Genomic DNA, 17,242 nt, shown 5'->3' on the forward strand with positions numbered 1-17,242 from the left:
CCCCTCTTCCCTGCTGCTCAGCTGTTCTCTGCCCGCCTCCTGCGAAGCAGGGGAGAATTGAGTGGGGAAGGGGCCCCGGGCCAAGCAGAGAGTGGGGGGGTGCTGTGGGGGGGTGAGAGAGGCGTCCCTCCATGTGAACTGGCTGCGCTGACCTGCTCCTCAGGGGAGGGTTACTTCCCTTGGCAAATCAGCTATGAACATCCCACCTCCTGGGCAGGGGGAGCGTTCACAGCAGCTGCCTCCCCAATCCAGAGGGCTTCTGCAACTCTTCCATCCCATCATAAACCGAGGGCCAGCTCACGGCAACCTGCTTTAGACCAGCCCCAGCGGTGGCCCTGAACAGGCTCAGGGCCACCTCTCTCTTCCAGCCCCAGCCCCCACCCACATCTTGGTTTCAGAGGAAGTCTTGGAAAGGGGGCAGCAGCAATCTCTGTTGCTTGGAAACAGTCTGGCAAAATTAAGAAAACATACACCCCCATCCCAAATTACTATGCCATTTGCTGGTTACTCAGTAAGAGGCAACGTCTGAGTTCAGAGGAAAGAGCGACCAGGATGCTCTGAAGCCCAGAACACGCAGTCGTCTTGGGGCGACCCCAGAGAAAATCCAGTAAGGTCGATTTGATTTTGAAAAAGCAAATTTCCCCAAAGCGAGAGAACTGGCGAGAAAGCAGACGAGAGGGAACGCTGAGAGGTTATACTGTTCCAGGACATTATTCAACGCCACCATCGCGGAAGCTTGTTTAGAACACGCTGTTCAGATTTGGAAAGGTGTCACTGCAACCGAGACGGCTAAGGAGGCACCCGGACAGCCAAGGAGAAGGTTTGGAAAACCATCCGAGGCAACCAGGTCCCTACAGGAAATGGAAACCTTTGCCCAACAGCGAACGCAAGCTGCCCCCGATGCAAAAATAAAGCTAAGCATGCGGTGAGGATGCCACAAGAGACCGAGAGATACCCACACCCTGGGGAGCCAAGAAGACCGTCCAGCGTCATCAAAACCTTTCCATCTATTTGACGCAGGAATCCAAATGAACCTGCTTCAGTCTGACTGAGCTCCCGGATGGCAAGAAGGTGGTTGGAAACAGCAGAGAAGGCTGGACAAATGCCCGCCTGCCCTGGTTTCCAGAGAAGGGGGACCTGAAGCACCCAGGCCGATCGGTGCCCAAGTCAGACACGAACTGAAAATAAACCAGTCGCCCAGGCCCGTGCAAGATCACCCAGGAGTTGGTAAAGAACTCAAACGCGACATTGAAAGGTGTGAATTTGTTTCCAACAAAACAACGCCTCCTTGGAATTGACTTTCATTCCAGAGCCTCAGCTTAAAAGCACAGCGAAGGCCTGTTCTCTGGAAGCTGATGGAACACATTAGAGGGGGCTTCCCGGAGGAGACAGGAGAGCACCATCAGTGTGGCTTCTGCAGGGATGGTCCCACCCAGTAAACGTGCTGGTGTTTTCAAAGGGCGTCAGCGAGCAGGCGGGTACGAGGAGGAGGATCTCGGACTTTCAATGAAGCTCCTGTGCCCCCAGGTGGAGCCTAAGAGGACAGGGATTCCCCCAGACCAGCAACGGGGAGCCTCCCCTGGGAGAGGGGTCGAGCCATTCCTGTCTACAGTTGTTTACAGCTTTATTCTTTTTTATGACACCATTCCTTGCATCGCGGGCTTGATTCTGAACACCACCTAGAGCCTCTGGAGTGAGGTAGCCTACAAATCTTGCACATCAACAAATAAACATTTACCTTGTTCGCAGTTAACCAGAATGACTAACAAGGAGGCCACATTGGCTGATCACACCCAATTATTCAGAGCGTGGAATCAGAATTAAAATGCCAAGCACAAGTCAACGCAAGCAAGTGGAACCCGGGAGCCTCATCATCTCCGCTGCCCCGGCAGAGCAGAAGAGGACTCTGGAGCCGTGACGGGCAGCTCGGTGAAAACCTGGGCCTGGGAGGTGGCCTCTGTGAAGACGACGACGACCTCCGTGCTGAAAATCAGGGAGACGCTAGAATTAAAACTGCCAGTGTAAAAGTGCTGTCCCATAGCAATCGAGGATACTTCCAGAATTAGGAAGACTTTGTGCCACCCTTGAACAAGACCAGCAGCGCAAGGTGGAGGAGCTGCTCGGATCACAGCAGCTGGTGCGGCAGGAGCGGAGGAGGGCCAGGGGCTTCCCGGGCGCACCCTGCTCCTGCTGCGCTGGGGCACGAACGAGGGCTGGGCCCAGGCCAGGGCTCACCTGGCGCTCTCGGCAGAGTGGCACAAGGTGCACCAGCCCTCCACGGGGTCAAGAGCCGGATGCATAGACCCAAAGCAGGAGGAAGGGGAGGGACCGGCTAACGGGCCTTCGCCGCAACAGGCCCCGGCGAGAAGCAGGCAGGTCATCGAAAACCTGCCACGTCCAAATGCAGAGGGCAATTCCGGAGTCTGTGGGGCTGGTGGGAAACAGGGAGCAAATACCCGCAGGCCACAGTCAACTTCCTTTCCAGGTTTCCCCCTCGAAGACAACAGTTCCACGATGGCATGGCGTTAATGACAAGAGAGTTGAAAAGAGGCGCCTCGGTGGGAGATGCCCTCCTCTCACACGGCCAAAAGCCCCTGAGCCGCCTGGGCCCCCTGAGGAAGAGCTACCCGGACGGCACAGAACCGTGGGTTCTCTCCATCTGGGAGCCCTTTTGCTTCCCCGCAGTCAGTTTGACCCGTCTTGGCAATCGACCTGAATTCAGACAGGGTTACCCCCACAGGCCTGGAGGACCAAGAAAATGCCCCCAAGGACCAGGGATGCCATGGGAGGCTCCCCTCGCCAGGCCAGATCAGGGCAGGGCAGACAACTGCACCCCTCTGAGGCTTCCTTTCCTTAGTCGCTCATGAGGAAGCTCCTGCGGGCCCTGCAGGCGCGTTTTTGAGGTACGCCACCAGAGCAAGCCCCGCTCTCCTCTGAGCCAAGGGACCCCTCTGAGCTGGAGAGCGAGAGGGAGATGCCACGCAGAGCCCTCCTCCCACCCACCTGGAGGAAGTATCCCAGCCTCCAGACCCCATTGCGCCAGCCTCCGCACCGCAGGCCTGCCTCTACAAGGGATGGCAGAGACGCTCCAGCGGATCCCGAACTGAGCCGGGTGTTCCACCAGATGGCCCTTCTTGTCCCTTCCAGTCTGATGAGAAGCAGTTGAGACTGTCCCTGGCACACAGCCGCCTGTCGGGGAAGGGAGGCCCCTGCCCACGGGCTCTTCAGGGAGCCACGATCCACTGAATGCCCCCCCCCGAGCCGGAAGGACAACTCCGGGGGCAGAAGTGGCAGAGGAGCCACAGTGGGCAAGAGGGAGAGACGACTGGGCCCCCTCCCTCCACCGGAATTCCGGCCCCACTCATATCCGGCCAGGGGACTGCGGCCCACGGCTGCACTCCCGCTCCGCTCCTCCCCCAGCTGCCCCTTGCTGGGGCCTGGAGTCTCTGACTCTCAAGAGCGGGGATGAGGGTCTTCCAGGGCGCCCCCTTCGTCCTCAGCCCTCCGCCTTGCCCAGGCAGGAAAGTCCCTTTGCTTTTGGGAGGGAAGAGAAGAGAAGAGGACCGGGACTGGGCGCCGCTGCCCTGGAGCAAGCGCCCCCCCCCGCTTCTGCCGCACCAGCTGTTGCCGCCCTGGCAAGCCCAGAGTTGGTCCCCCTGGCACCCACTTGCCGCTGCGGCGTCCCTTTCTCTGTCCACAGACCGGGGCGCCCGAGCAGACCCTTCCAGCCCCTCCACCCACCCTGCAGGTTTCACGCGGTGCCACTGCATACCACCCACGGGCCACGGACCGACTTCTCGCCTTACGAATTTTTTCCCGAGCACGAGACGCCCCTCCCGATGAGCCCAGGCCCCAAGCAGGACGCGGGGGGGCACTACAGGAGCTGTTCCGTGCAGCCGCAGCTGCGGCGTCCGCTGCCCTCGGGGCAGTTCTCTGAGCCGATCCACCCCCGGCTGCGCCCCAGGAACCCGGCCAGGCAGAGGGGGCGCGCACCCCGCGCACGGCAGCCGAGCCGCCCCCACCCCCACCCCCGCAGGCTCCTCCGCGGCTCGGCGCTGCCGTGCGGCTGCCGACACCGAAAAGCCCGCGCACGTGCGCAAGCGGAGCGGCTCTCGGCCGCCGGCGGGCCAGGCCCCGGCGCCCGGCCCGGCCCTCCGCAGCCCCTCCGCACAGGCCCGGCCGCCCTCACCGGGACGCGGCAGCTGCGGAGAGGCGGGGCCCCGAGCGCGGCCTCCGCGGGCATGCCCTGAGGCGGGGAGGGGAGCAGAGCGCGGCCCCCACCCGGGCCCCCGCGGTCGCACAAAGCGGGGCAGAGGGATGGGCGCGGGGTGGGCTCTTCTGCTGACGGGCAAGGCCTTGGCACCGCCGGCCGCCCGTCCCGCGGAGACAAAGCGCTCGCCCTAACCCCCCGGCGCCCTTCGCGGGTGAAGGGTCGCGCCGAGCCCATCGATCCATCCCCGCCGGGGGGGAGGAGGGGAGGGGGAGGGGGAAGGGCCCCGCCCGCCCCCCGCTGCGCCACGCGGCCCGTTCCGCTCGGCCGCAGCGATGGCGCGGCGCGGCCCCGGCCTGGCGGGGCGAAGTCTGCCCCCGCAGCGGGCGAGGGGCGCCCCCCGGCACCGGCACGCGCGGGCAGGCGGGCGGCTGCCCGGGGGCCGGCCGCCCGCGCACCCGCCCGCGCGCGCCGCAGAGCCGCAGAGCCGCCCGCCGCTCCCGCTCGGCGCGCCGGCGCTCCCCTCTCTGCGGCGGGCAGCCGGGCGAGGCTTTGTCCGCGGCGCGGCGCGCACCCACCCTCGATGGAGATGACGTGCTCGCGGATCTGGTTCTGCAGCGCCAGGTCGTCCACCCGCTCGATGAGGTCGTAGATGGCGTAGATGTTGGGGTGCACCGACTCGAAGCGCCCGATCTCGGCGCGGATGGCCGCCGAGTTGGAGAGGCCGAACTGCGGCTGCGGCGCGCCGCCCGCGCCCGGCCCGCCCGGGCCTCCCGGCGCCGCCAGGCTCGGTGGGTCCCGCGGCGGCGGCGGCGGCTGCCCGGGGCTCTGGCCGGGCCCGCCCGGGAAGTTCATGGCTGGCGCGAGGGCGAGCGGCGAGCGGCCGGCGGGCGGGCGGGCGGGCGAGGGAGGCGGCTCAGCGGCGCGCGGCGGCGGCGGCGGCGGGCTCCCGGCGCTGCATGGCCCCGGGCTGCGCTCGCGATCGCCCCGCCCGCTCGCCCGCCCGCGCGCCCCCTCCCCTCCCCTCTCTCCTCTCCCCTCCCTGCCGGCGGCTCCGCCAGCGACAGCCGCGGTCGCGTCACGAGCCGCCCCCGCCCCGCCTCCGCCTCCGCCCCCTCTCCCGCGTCAGCGCCTGGCTGGGGCCGCCCTCGGAGGCAGGGACGGAGGGAGGGGGCAGGCCGGGGTCGCGCGCGGCTCGGCTCGGCTCGGGCAGCCCCCGGCCCCTCGGTCGGCCCCGGGGGGCCGCCGGGTGGGCGCCGAACTGCGGGCCGCTTCCTCGCACTGCGTGCGCGCCGAGCCGGGAAAAGCCTTCGGGCCGCCCGCTCCTTGGCTTCTGACCTGCGCCGCGTCGCGCCCCGAGACCCTCCCGCCGGGCCCGTTTTCCCCCGAGCTGCGCTTGATATCCCGAAGCCGCTTCGTCCGTCCCCTCCTTTGCCCGCCTGCCTCCCCCGGGCACTGAACGGGCCGCTGGCGAATTCGCTGCCCCCCTGCCTTAGGGGCAGATCTTGAGGGCCCCTCCGGCCATCGGGGAGCGGACCGCCCCCCTCTGCTGCGCCCGTTCTGCTGCCGGTGGCGGGGCTTCCGGAAGACCTGCCCCATTCCGTGGCCCGTGCTTGCTTGGGAGCCTTGGGGAAGCTCCCGTGAAGCGTGACCCCGAGCAGCGGGGTTCAGCCAGGTGCCAGCGTTCCCCGAGAAGTTTAAAGCCTCCCCCTCCTCCTGCCCACTCTTCTGCAGCTTCTCAGCACTCAGCTGACCTTTCTCCCAGAGTTTCCTGACCGGGACACATTTGGAAGGCCGCGAGGACTTTTAGCGGAGCCTCACAACGCCCCTCCGGCAAAAGGCAGAGGGATGAGGTTACTTCCTGGCATCCTTTCTAGGCCCCTTCCCAAAATGGTTCTTACTACCCAGCTGACCCTGTCTTTTCAGTGTGGTGGGGCGGTAGGGCTTGCTGGGCACCATCGGAGTTGCCTGGGGAGCATCTTGGTGCCAACAGGTGATGGGTTGTAAGGCCGTGAGTCCTAACCCAGGAAATTCGTGGTCTCCTAGACTTGATGGCAACTTTTCTAATATGTGATGCTCCTTGTAGCTGAGCAGCAGTAGGGTTTAGAGTGAGGGGGGAAGGGCTTCATCTGGGAAGGCAGGAACCAGCAATCCTCAGGTCAAGCAGAACTGTTGTGTAAGCATGCAGCCGCTGTCTCCCAGCCTTAGGGCCAGGAGCAGGATGGGGGGAAGAACCAGGATTTAGCCCAGGAAGGGGATGCGACCAGGTCTCCGCTGCTGCCTTCTGCAGGAGTCTGATCTTCTGCACTGATGTAATTTCTTTCTGGTCTGCAGTCAAACAGCTGGCATTGCTGAGTCACATCTGTGAGACTCTGCTGTAAGCAGCTCCCCAAGTAAGGGGTTAAGGGGTCAAGAGTTTCTGCGGTGCCTGACATGAACTCTGACATACGCACAAGGACTTATTGAAAATAATGGTTGAGGTCAGACAAAACACTAATATAGGCTAACGTGGGGTTTTGTGGGAAACAGCCTATCCCTTTAAGCCATAATTTGTCATTTTCCAGATAAAGCATGCAGCTGTTTCAGATTTAGGTTTAGCCTTATGAGCATGTATCTGGGTTGTAACTTGGCCTGGCTGCCAAATTAACCCGTTTTGGAGTTAGGGTTGATCCCCTGAATCATAAGCAAAGTCAATGGGCTGGGGTATCCCGCCCTGTGAAGCCATTCTGAGCCTTGAACTGATCTGCTTAAGCTTGCCTGTGCCAACTCGGCCAGGAGATTGGATGTCCCCTGCTTGATAGCTCTCAGAGTCAGGAAATTCCTCCTTATTTCAAATTTGGATCTACCTCCTTCCACCCGTTGGTTCTTGTCTTATCCTCAATAGCTATGGAGAATATATCCATGCCGTCTCATGATCAACTTTTATCAAATGCCTTACAGAAGTCTAAGTACGCTACATTCACAGCATTCCCTTGGTCTACTAATCTAGTCCCTGTGTCCAAAAACAAGCAAACAGAAAGCAATAACATTTCTCTGGTATGACCTACTTTTAACAAATTCATGCTGGCTCTAGTAATTACCTTGTTCCTTTCTACTGTTTGCAAACCCTCTGATGATCTTTTTTAAGAATTTTCCCAGGTATTGATTATCAACCTGACTTGCCTGTATTTTCCTGGGTCCATTTTATTCCCTAATATTCTCCCAGTATTTCCCATTTTAAAACTTATCCTTTTTTAAATTCTCAGCGAGCTCTTTATGCAACCACCCTGATTTCATCAAGTCTCTCCCATTTTTTCTTTCCCTTTGGTATCATTTGTGTTTGGGCCTAAATTATCTCATTCTCCAGAATTTCCAATCTGCCTGAACTTTTCTCCCTTCTGGATTTCCATCCATGGAATCCTATTTGAGATTCCAGGAAAGCTGACCCTCAAGGAAGGATTCCATGGATGAAGCCAGCTTTCCTGGAATCTCAAACACTGATCTGGCTACCTTCAGTTCTCTCTGCCGGCGATAGGCTGAATTCCAAAATGACATGTCCACTCTCTAACCCCAACTTGCACTCCTTGAGGTTTTCTTCCCAGGAATAAGCATTAAATCCAGAGTACCTAATCCCCCGGTTCCCCCAATGAAGTCTGCAAACCACATCACTTGCTGGAGAGTTCGATTCACAGTTGACGCCTGGTTCATGTGGCAGCCTGTTCCTCTGTCTGACAAGTCTGTACAGAAACTTCCTCCAGTCTGAACTGCCTTCTTTGTAATTTTAGCCCCGGGCTCTGGTCCTGCCATCTGGGGCAATAGAGAGTCTGCCTACTCCCCTTTCTCTTCAACAGCCCTTTAGATATTTGAACAATGCTCCCATATTTCCCCTCAGTCATCTTTTCTGTAGGCTAAACATCCCCAGGTCCTTTAACCATTTCTTGTAAGGCTTGGATTCCAGGCCTCTCACCACAATGGCCCACCATAAGGCCCAGCTATCAGCCTATCTCCCATGGTGTCTGCCTGGCCAACAGGAGCTGACAGAGCAGGCGCACTCTGGGTGCCTTTGATCAAACAGTGCCATGTTTCCGAATCCAGGAAGTGCACCTTCTTGGTCACGGTGCCTGTCCTCTGGAAGGAGGTCCCCCCGAGATCCAGACGGCCCTCACCCTGATGGCATTCCAGAAGGCCTTGGACCTGGCTTGGGGCAGGTGGGTGGAGCCCCTTGTTAGATGTGCTTGACAAACGTCGCATATGTTTTGGTGTTAGTTGTCTGGATTTCCATCTTATTTATTTCCTTATTGTATTTTTATTTCGTTATTGTAGTGGTATCTTATTTTTTCATATTGAGAGCTGCCCAGAATAATTTTGGAATTGGGTGGTGCCAAAATCCAATTAAATAAATATATAAATAAAACTTGGTAGCCCTTCTCTGAACTTGCTCCAGTTTGTTACTGTCCTTTTTGAACTGTAGTGCCCAGAATGGGGTCTGACCAGGGCAGAGCAGACCTTGCTTCCTTCTACTCAGTGCCTCTTTCCGAGATGAAGAACAGCCATTCAGGAGCCCTCTGTGGATGCGTCATTGAGCCAGCTGGGGGTCCATCCAACAGTGGCATCTTCTCCCCTCCTTCTGTCAAGGAGACCCTCATCAGGTCCAGGTGTGCTGTGTCTGTGGCATTCCATGCTGCCTGTAAACAATTCTACAGCACGGCCACGTGCTGCTAGATCCAAGTAGCACAGACTTGCCCCCAAAGTAGGGGTTAGTGCAAGGGTAGCCCCATCCCCCGTCGCTTGGGCCACTTAGGCCAGAGAGCAGCGGGGAGGGAAAACCGCACAGCTTGCGGATGACCATAACATTACAGAAAGGAAGGATCTTGGAAATCATTCTGTTCAATCCTCTGCCCAGTGCAGGAATCCACTCTAGCAAAGGAGATCCCTTTTCATCCCCCTGTCAATGTTCATAAGCCAAGTTCTCACCTCCAGTTTTAAGGAAGCACCGGGCAACCTGTGGCTTTTTAAGGACCCTAAGACCCTGCCGTTGCACCAGCCAGAGCCTTGGTCCCACCAGCCTGGGGTGGGAATATCCTCGGGCAGGGATTTCCAGCCCCACTTGGAACTGCCTTTGGCTGAGAAGGGGCAGGGGCAGGCAGGACGAGACCTCAGCGTACGGACAGTGCTAGGCTGGGCCACCCGTGCCTCAAGAAGAGCCCCCGCCTCCCACAGCGCTGTTATTTGGGAGTGACCAATCTTTCACTCCAGCCTTTGGGAAGTTCACAAGCCTGGACTGCAGATCGAGAACCCATCCCTTCCCAGCAACTGGGGTTGAAGGCCTGCTGCCTGGGGTTCAGGACCATAAAAACAAGCCGTGCCCTGCTGGATGGGACCCCCCGGCCCATCTAGTCCAGCCCTATGTGCTCCCAGTGGCCAACCAACTGCCCAGGAAGCCCACTGGCCTCCCAGCAGATGGTCTTCAGAGGGTTAGGGTTAGGGATGGCAGTCCCACTGCCATCAGGTCTAATAGCCCTTGATCCCCAGGATTTCCGTCAATTGGTCCAACCCTTTTCTGAAGCCAGCCCCAGATCTTGTGATAGGTGGGAGGTCACTGGCCTGACCCTCCATAAGCCTGTTTGCCCATCACTCCCATTGCTAGCGCCCAGTTCCGTCCTTTAAGGGTGTGAGTAAAAAAAGGGTTTCCTCCTGCTGGTCCCAAATCTCCTGGGCTGTACAAGAGGCGCCTTTGTGAGGAGACCTCCTCTGCCTCGCGTTCCTTGCTCAAGGGGAAGGGCCCCAGCCGCTGGAGCGCGTCCCTGACGAGGGCGCCAGCTGCTTCGTCGCGGGGCGCGCTGTCTCTCAAGGGGTAGCGGTGCTGGAGGCGATACGCCCCCGGGAGCCTACTGAGGGCGAGGGCGAGCGGACGACGGACAGGCGGGGGGGGGAGGCTTCACAGGGTCTGCCTGGCTGCCATTAGAAAAATGCGCGTAGGAAGCCAGAGGAAGCCTCCGCCTCGAACATTCCCATCTCGCGAGCTTCCCATCGGCCCAGCTTCCCATGCCCCCGGGCAGCGCGGATGCCGCCGCCGCTGGCGGCGGCGGCCGTGGGTGGACCGGAGGGCGGCTAAGCCCGTTCCCCACGCACGGAGGCCCCAGCAGCGAGCCTTCTTCTCTCGGAAAGGCCCCCGAGGCCAGCCGGCTCCTCGCCACTCCCCCGCCGCCCGGCGCGGGCCGGAGCACCAGAACTCGGCGCGCCCCGGCCGCGGCCCCGGCCGCTCCGAGCCGCGCGGACCCCCATCCCAGGACCCCCGGCCGGCCCTGTTGGGCCCGCCCCGGAAGTGACGGCCGGAGCTCGGCGGCCACGGGGAGGGGCGCTGCCGCCGCCGCCGCGCTGGGCCGGAGGAGCCCGGTCCCCGGAGAGCGAGGGGCCCCGCGCCGCGGGGTCGCGCAGGGGCGTTTGGGCACCGGCGCGGCGTTCGCCTTTTCGCCGCCCCGGTCAGTCGCAGGGCGCGCCCTCCGCGCCCTCTCCTGGCACGGCGATGCCCGGCTCCGCACGACGAGGGCGCGCGGCCGCTCAGGCCAGCAGAAGACGACCCTGCGGAGCGCGAAGGCCCGCCGAGGCGGCGCCCGCGGGCCGCCCAGCCCGGGCCGCCCTCCGCCGGCTGCCCCTGGTCTCGGTTCGGCTGCGGGGGAGGCCGGCCGCTGCCGGGGAACCCAGGGCGCCGCGCCCGGGCCTGGGCCTGTGCGCAGAGGGCCCCCGAGCGGCCGTCCCGCCGCCGCAGAGCCCTCTGCGCCCAGAGGCGATATCCTGGGGCCGGCTGGCGGAGCTGCGAGGCGGTCCTTATGCCTCCCTGCAGAATCCCCCTGTGCAGAGGGGCAGAAGGGGCACGCCCCCAAGCTTTCCTCCTCGGACCTCCTTGGGACAAGGCCTCCGGATTCCCCAGTACTGTGCCGAGGCTGAGCGCTCGCCTGCGGGCAGTGACTGCCCTCCGTGGTTCGTGAAGCCGTGGGTGGCGCAGTCTGGATTCCAGGTGGCATCCCCAGGAGGAGCGGAGGTGGCTTTGCCTTCCAGGGGACACTCAGCCGATCTTGGGCACTGCTTTGTTGACGGTAATAAGGAAATCTTTTCGCGAGAGAGTCTGAGTTTCTCTCCGCGTGCTCAGTACGGGTGGCAATGTGGGGCCTGGTTATGGAAACAAAGGGACAGAGTCGGACTGTTGTGGCAACGCACTTGTGCGGGACTTGCAGCCATGGCTGGTGCTTGTATGGCCACAGCTGTAGCAGATTTACAGAGGGAGGAACGCTCATGCTCACATTGACAAGTGATTGGAGGCTATGCTCACAAAGCGATCTGTGCAGAGTGCTGTGCACATATGGGAGACTGCTAGAGATCTAAAGTGGGCAATGCGGCCTTGTATTGACCAGTACTGGGGGCAGGTCATGGGTTATGGTCCATGCACAGGTGTAGGACCACTGCAGTTGCAGCTGCGGGGTGTGTGTGTGCAGGGGTGCCCATGAAAACCGGTCAGGATCCCAGTAGAAATCTTCCTCAGAGCAAACCTCAATGAACCCTCTTGGGGGCCTTTTCTGTGCCAGGTTCAGTGCCCTCCCTGCTGTCCCAGTGCACCGCTCCTTACCTCTGCCCGGAGGATGCAGGATATATTGTGTGGTGGGGAGGGCTACTTGCAGAAGCAGTGTTGGCCGTCTGGTTATCTCCCCACCCTCCCCTTGAGTTGGGAGCCTGGTCACTGTGTGGGAGAATGGCAAGACCTTGTCAGTCATGGCAGGCTACAGCCCAGGGTCCCCTTTCCACCATGAGAATCATGGACCATTGTGGGAGGGGAGGTTCCACCTGCTTTGAAAGAGGCAGCGGTCCACCCTCTTCTCAACAAGCCATCCTCGGACCCAACAGTATCGGGCAATTTTCATCCAGTCCGCAGTCTTCTCTTCTGGGGCAAGGCTCTCGGGAGGGTAGTCAGCTTCCAGCTTGAAGAGCCCCGGGGGGAGCAGATTATCTGAACCTTTTCAGTCTGGTTTCAAGCCAGGTTACAACACTGAAAGTGCAGTGGTCAAGCTTGTGGGTGACCTCCCAAGGGCTTGAGACAGGGGTGGTGTATCCTTCCTCACCCTCCTGGATCTCTCAGTGTCTTGATATCATCGACCCTGGTACCCTTCTGCACTGGCTTAGGGGGTCTGGAGTGGGAGGCAGAGTTTTGCAGCATGTTGGGGGTGGGGAGGGGTCCAGGTGTGGGCCTCTGCTGTGCAGGGCACCCCAGGGTTTGATTCTCTCCCCACTCCTATTTAACATCTGCATGAAGTTGCCATTAGGTCATCCGTCAGCACAGAGTGAGGTATCAGCATGCAGATAGTCATAGGAACATCAGTGCTACGACCAGAGGTTGGGCAGCCCTGCTTTAATCTCAGCCAAACAAGAGGCTGCTGTTTACTGGGCAATGCCCCATGGATGGCACTGGTGCTTATGATGCAAAATGACCAGAGATGGCTGTCAAATTGCAGGATGACTTGAGGAACCCTCTTTGAAATTGCTGAGCCATGCCAGGACACTGTGACCTGGAGGGCCACCCTAATGGAGGAGAAAGTGGCCATCGATCCGTGATGGACTGCCAGGCAGTTTCTGCACAGGGAGGGCACAGTACAATCCGTGCCACAACTTGTATTCTGGAACTTCACAAAGCAGAGCATTTGGAGGCAGGCCCGTTTCTGCCAGAGAACTTGACAGTGATGTATGGAGGTGGCCATTATTCTGAGGGACAGCATGTACCTCCACCACTGCTGGTTGGGCCACAGGAAGCACTACACAGCCATGTGTCCAGCCAAACCCAAAGTGTGGCCAAGTACACTTTTGCCCGACTTACAGCATGCATGTTCGTGTACCTTACTGCATGACTCACAGATGCTGAGGAGAACGCAGCGTATGTAAGTGGTTCGTGTGTTATGCTCCACGATGCACACGAGGGCAAGGGACGCATCCCTGTGCTGTGCCTGCTGCTGCACCTACCACACTGTACTCCCAGGGGTGCCCACTGCCCAAGCAGTCACTGTTACCTTGCCAAGAATAGAAGAGTGCAGGTGCCCTTGCAGAGCTGATTCGGTCCCGCCCACCGCAGCAGGCCCAGCAGGTGAGAGTCCTGCATGCTGCGTGGCTGCTGCCACCGCTCACTTGTACAGCCCTGTCCCTAAACTGTACTGCGGGTTTCCTTACAGGGAAGAGGCTCGATGCTGTGCGTGGGATGGCATGGGGGGTACCAGAAAAGTTGCACTGACCACTGCGGGACCACAGTAGGCACATTTTCCTTCAGACTCAAGGCAGTAATGGTGTGAGGAGGCTGTGAAGTCCTATGTGCCACAGCACCATTTCTCTGATGGAAGCCTATGTTCCACAAACGTCAACCGGCTGATGTTCCAGCGATAGGACTGTTAAGAAAGGTGACTTTTTCCAACCTGGTGTTCTCCAGACACGTTGGCCTGAAAATCCTATTATGCACATTTGGGCTCATAAAAGTTATAATCTCTCATACTGGAGAGAACCAGGTAGGTCAAAGAGGGCCTTCTCCTGCTCGTGCAGAGCAGGCCTCAGAGGCAGACACTTGAGGACAACGGACCTTTGTCTTTCCGAGTTTTTAGCGCAGTAGCCCCCAGCTGTGATGTGATTTTGGACTGTGCACTCCACCAAACTTTATATTTAGTAATGTTCACAATGGATGTGTAGAGAGTAAGGAAAGCAACCTTGACAGAGCTATGCAGGAACCGTTGTTGAAGCATTTTTTCAGTCTAGAACTAAGAGATGACATTCAGAAGTAGCTCGTGCAGACACTTCCCTAATTCACTGGAGTATGAGGAGGCCCAGCACAATGCAAGATTCTGTTCTTATAGCCAGTCTCAATAAAAATAGTTTTAGTGCAGGTGATCTCCTGGTCCAGTCTACCTGGTGGGGCTGACAGGATGTGATGAAATAGCTCTGCCTTAGCCATTCCTGCACACGTAAGTAAAACTTTGTGGCCCTGAAGACTTTTAACCAGACTGTCCTGGACTCCAGAAAGCCTTTTGACAGGCAAAAGCTCTTTTCTTCCAGCACTGTCAGAAGTGCTTTAGAAGCGAGCATGGGCACAACCTGGAAAAGGCCCAGGCGACATTGCACCTGACCCAGGCCGTCCCCAATAGGTTAAGAGTTTGGCTGGGGGACTTAAGGGCTTCCCGTGCTCCAAGCCATGGCCTCCTATGTGGAATGATCTTCTAACCATTATGCAGACCAGCGCCATGGCAAGGAAGTCCACTGTAAAGGAACCTGGCTGCCACGCCTAATGGGCAGTTTCCTGAACGGTCATTTGGGATTTTAGACTCCTTTCAAGACTGAGCCGTATACCTGCCAGGGTGGGGGTATCCCTTCCCTCCCTTTCCAGGGTTTTGTCTTTTCCAGGGTTTTCAGTTTTCCAGCTCTGCTCCGTGTATTCTGGGAAATATCTATTGCCTCACTGTGTTTCTTCACAGGCTATGTGAAAGCACCAATTTGTTAAAATACCACTTTCAAAGGAGAAAAGGAACAGTACTTGAGATCGCCCATGTAAAATGTTCCTTCCTGCTTAATGGGGAGTTGCCGACCTAAGCCCCCTTATCTGGGAATAAGCTCCACTGAATGGACCAGCGTGGGCACCATCCCACATCACACGAGCAAAGTGGCGGTGTGCACAAGCCTTTGGGTTTGCCCCCATGATGTGGATCATTTTGCTTCTAAACAGGTTCCCATTTCCCAGGTGGCTGGCTGTACTGCCCCAGCTTTTTCCAATCACGTCGCTTTTTTCCACTCTGAATAATTTAGTATCACCCACAGATATGACCAGCTCACTGTTTACCTAAGATGGATTATGAAAAAGTCCCACTCTGCTCCCAACACAAATCCTTGAGGAATTCTACTTACTTCCCTCCACTGAGAAAATTGCCTATTATTTCCTACTTATATTTCTAAACCATTAGTAATCCATAAAAGGCCTTCTTATCCCATAACCATGAAATTTACTCAGTCTTTGATGTGTAATTTTGTAGGATTTTTTGGAAATCCAAGAATATAGTGCTGCTGGCGTCATCTCTGTCCACACTTGGCCTGATATCTCAACGATCTTTAGAAAGTTAATGAGGAAGATTTTTGCTTGCAGAATTCATGTTGATTTTCCTTCATTATGGCTCATTCCTCTACATCTTTAATTATTGTTTTAATTACCATTTTTACAAATTGCCTAGAACAATTGTAAATCAGAATGCTTGCATTTACATATTGTAAATGGGTATGGTTTTTATTGTTTGTTTTATTTTGTTTTAATTGCTGTAAGCTGCCCAGAGTCTTGTATTTGAGATGGGCAGCTATAAATACTGAAAAAATAAAGTAAAATTAATAAATCTGACCATCCTAAATTTCCTGGATCTCCTGTGGGACCTGTTATAAAAATGGGTGTCACCTGGCTCTCTTCTAATCAATAGACGCGAATATGCGTAGCTCAGTGTTGAACTGTGGCATTCTTGGGGTTCCCTGAGCTTGGTTCTTTTCTTGCAAACGGTTCATTATCCAGCTAGGTCAGCTCTTCAGTGCTAGAATGGGATGGGGTTTGCTCTCTGTTTATCTGCTGTGACCTGCCTTGCCGGTGCTGGTGGGGGTTCTGTTTTGCTCCTCCGGTAGTTCTTTGATTAGTACACGTTTACTGTTTGATTGTGTGCCTGGTGATGATCTTTGCTTATCTGGGTGATGACTGCTGGTGAGGCGATCTTCTGGTCTTTTGTCTCTTTTGAATAGTGTGTAGATGCTGTTTATATCTATGTGTCTGTTAATTGCTGCAGCAGTTGGTGACAAATTTCTATGAAGAACAAAATCAAAGTTATGCACTGGAGACATCAGCAGTGCAAAGTGGTGCCCGCCAGGAGCACAGATCAGGGATGTTGCTTCCAGAGCTTATTAGATCCAGACAATTATCCTTCCTTGCCAGTCCACCGGGGGAACCAAAAAACTGCCAAGAACAGCTTCAAGTGATCAAGGAAGTGCAAGATATCAGGGGCTCAATTGCCCTTCTCATCCATCCTTCCAGTCTTATAAGAGGAAAAGCAAAGAATACATTAGTTCACACTGCTATTTTCTTATTTATTTATTCATTAGAAGTACCCACACCTGTTCATAAATCCTGGCAAATGAACCTGGCAACACTGCAGACGGTATCGAACTCATAAGTGGAACTGCAGCCCAGTCAGACTAACAGGAAGATTTTAGAGTAGATCAATCTGTAACAATATGGTAATTATCAGAAATAAAGATGGATTTCTCAAGAAGACTTGCCAAACTAACTTCATCTCATATTTTTGATTTCAGGAAAACGTTTGACAACATAGCCCATGACATTTTGATTTGCGAGCTACTTAGATGCGTACTGGACGACTATACTTAGTTGAGGGTATACTTAGCTATACTCGTATCCATCCAAGAGTGCAGGATAACACAAAGCCGTTCAACAGGAGAGGTACTCGTCCAGAGAGGCAACGGGTTCCCATCCAAGGGCCAGCTTAAGCTGGAGAGCCATTTCCTTGGGGGAGCATAACAGGATTTCTGCACGGATCACGGGTGAACCTAACGACCCAAATGGCCACTTCCAAAACAGAAACGGTTTTATTTCTCACGCAGCTTGAGCGGGGCCCACAGCACGGAGAGTCGGGGGCGTTGGCCCCCCGCAGCCTCAACCTCTTTCCTGCCAACGACACTCAGGGTCCCTTGAGGGGCTCTCGAGGGTCTGGAAGGCGCGTGGGCCCTCCCCGCCGCCCCCCCAGGACTGCGGACTGCGGAGCCAGGCTGGGGGCAGAGAAGGCGGGCCGCCAGGAGGCCGGGGGCGCTGTCCCCACGGCCTCCCCCTCCTCAGAACAGGGACCGGACCGAGGTCTCTCCTCTCCCCCTGGGCAGCGGGGGGGCGGCAAAAGCTGCCACCGTGACCCCCCCCGGCCATCGCGGGCCTGCGGCTCCCCGGCGCGCGTGGCGTCACCGGCGCGCCGCCCGGAACTGCGGCTCCCGGCGGGC

General features: G+C 57.5%; 1 protein-coding gene across 2 annotated transcripts in view; it reads right to left on the bottom strand.

Moving 5' to 3' along the window:
- Nucleotides 1-5,229, bottom strand: part of AGAP3 (ArfGAP with GTPase domain, ankyrin repeat and PH domain 3) — a 66,063-nt gene extending 60,834 nt beyond the window's left edge. Inside the window, exon 1 of one of the 2 annotated variants that reach the window (XM_088147707.1) lies at nt 4,789-5,229. In XM_088147707.1, coding sequence (XP_088003833.1) covers nt 4,789-5,065 — 277 coding nt within the window. In that variant the 5' untranslated portion in view covers nt 5,066-5,229. The remainder of the gene's footprint in view (nt 1-4,788) is intronic. The other variant, XM_088147708.1, reaches the window with a different exon arrangement.
- Nucleotides 5,230-17,242: the final 12,013 nt, after the last annotated feature.

This window comes from Python bivittatus, unplaced genomic scaffold (genome assembly GCF_059951505.1).
Source record: "Python bivittatus isolate LINGU-HERP-01145 unplaced genomic scaffold, Pbiv_v1 ctg000600_np1212, whole genome shotgun sequence".
NCBI classification, from domain to species: Eukaryota; Metazoa; Chordata; class Lepidosauria; order Squamata; family Pythonidae; genus Python; species Python bivittatus.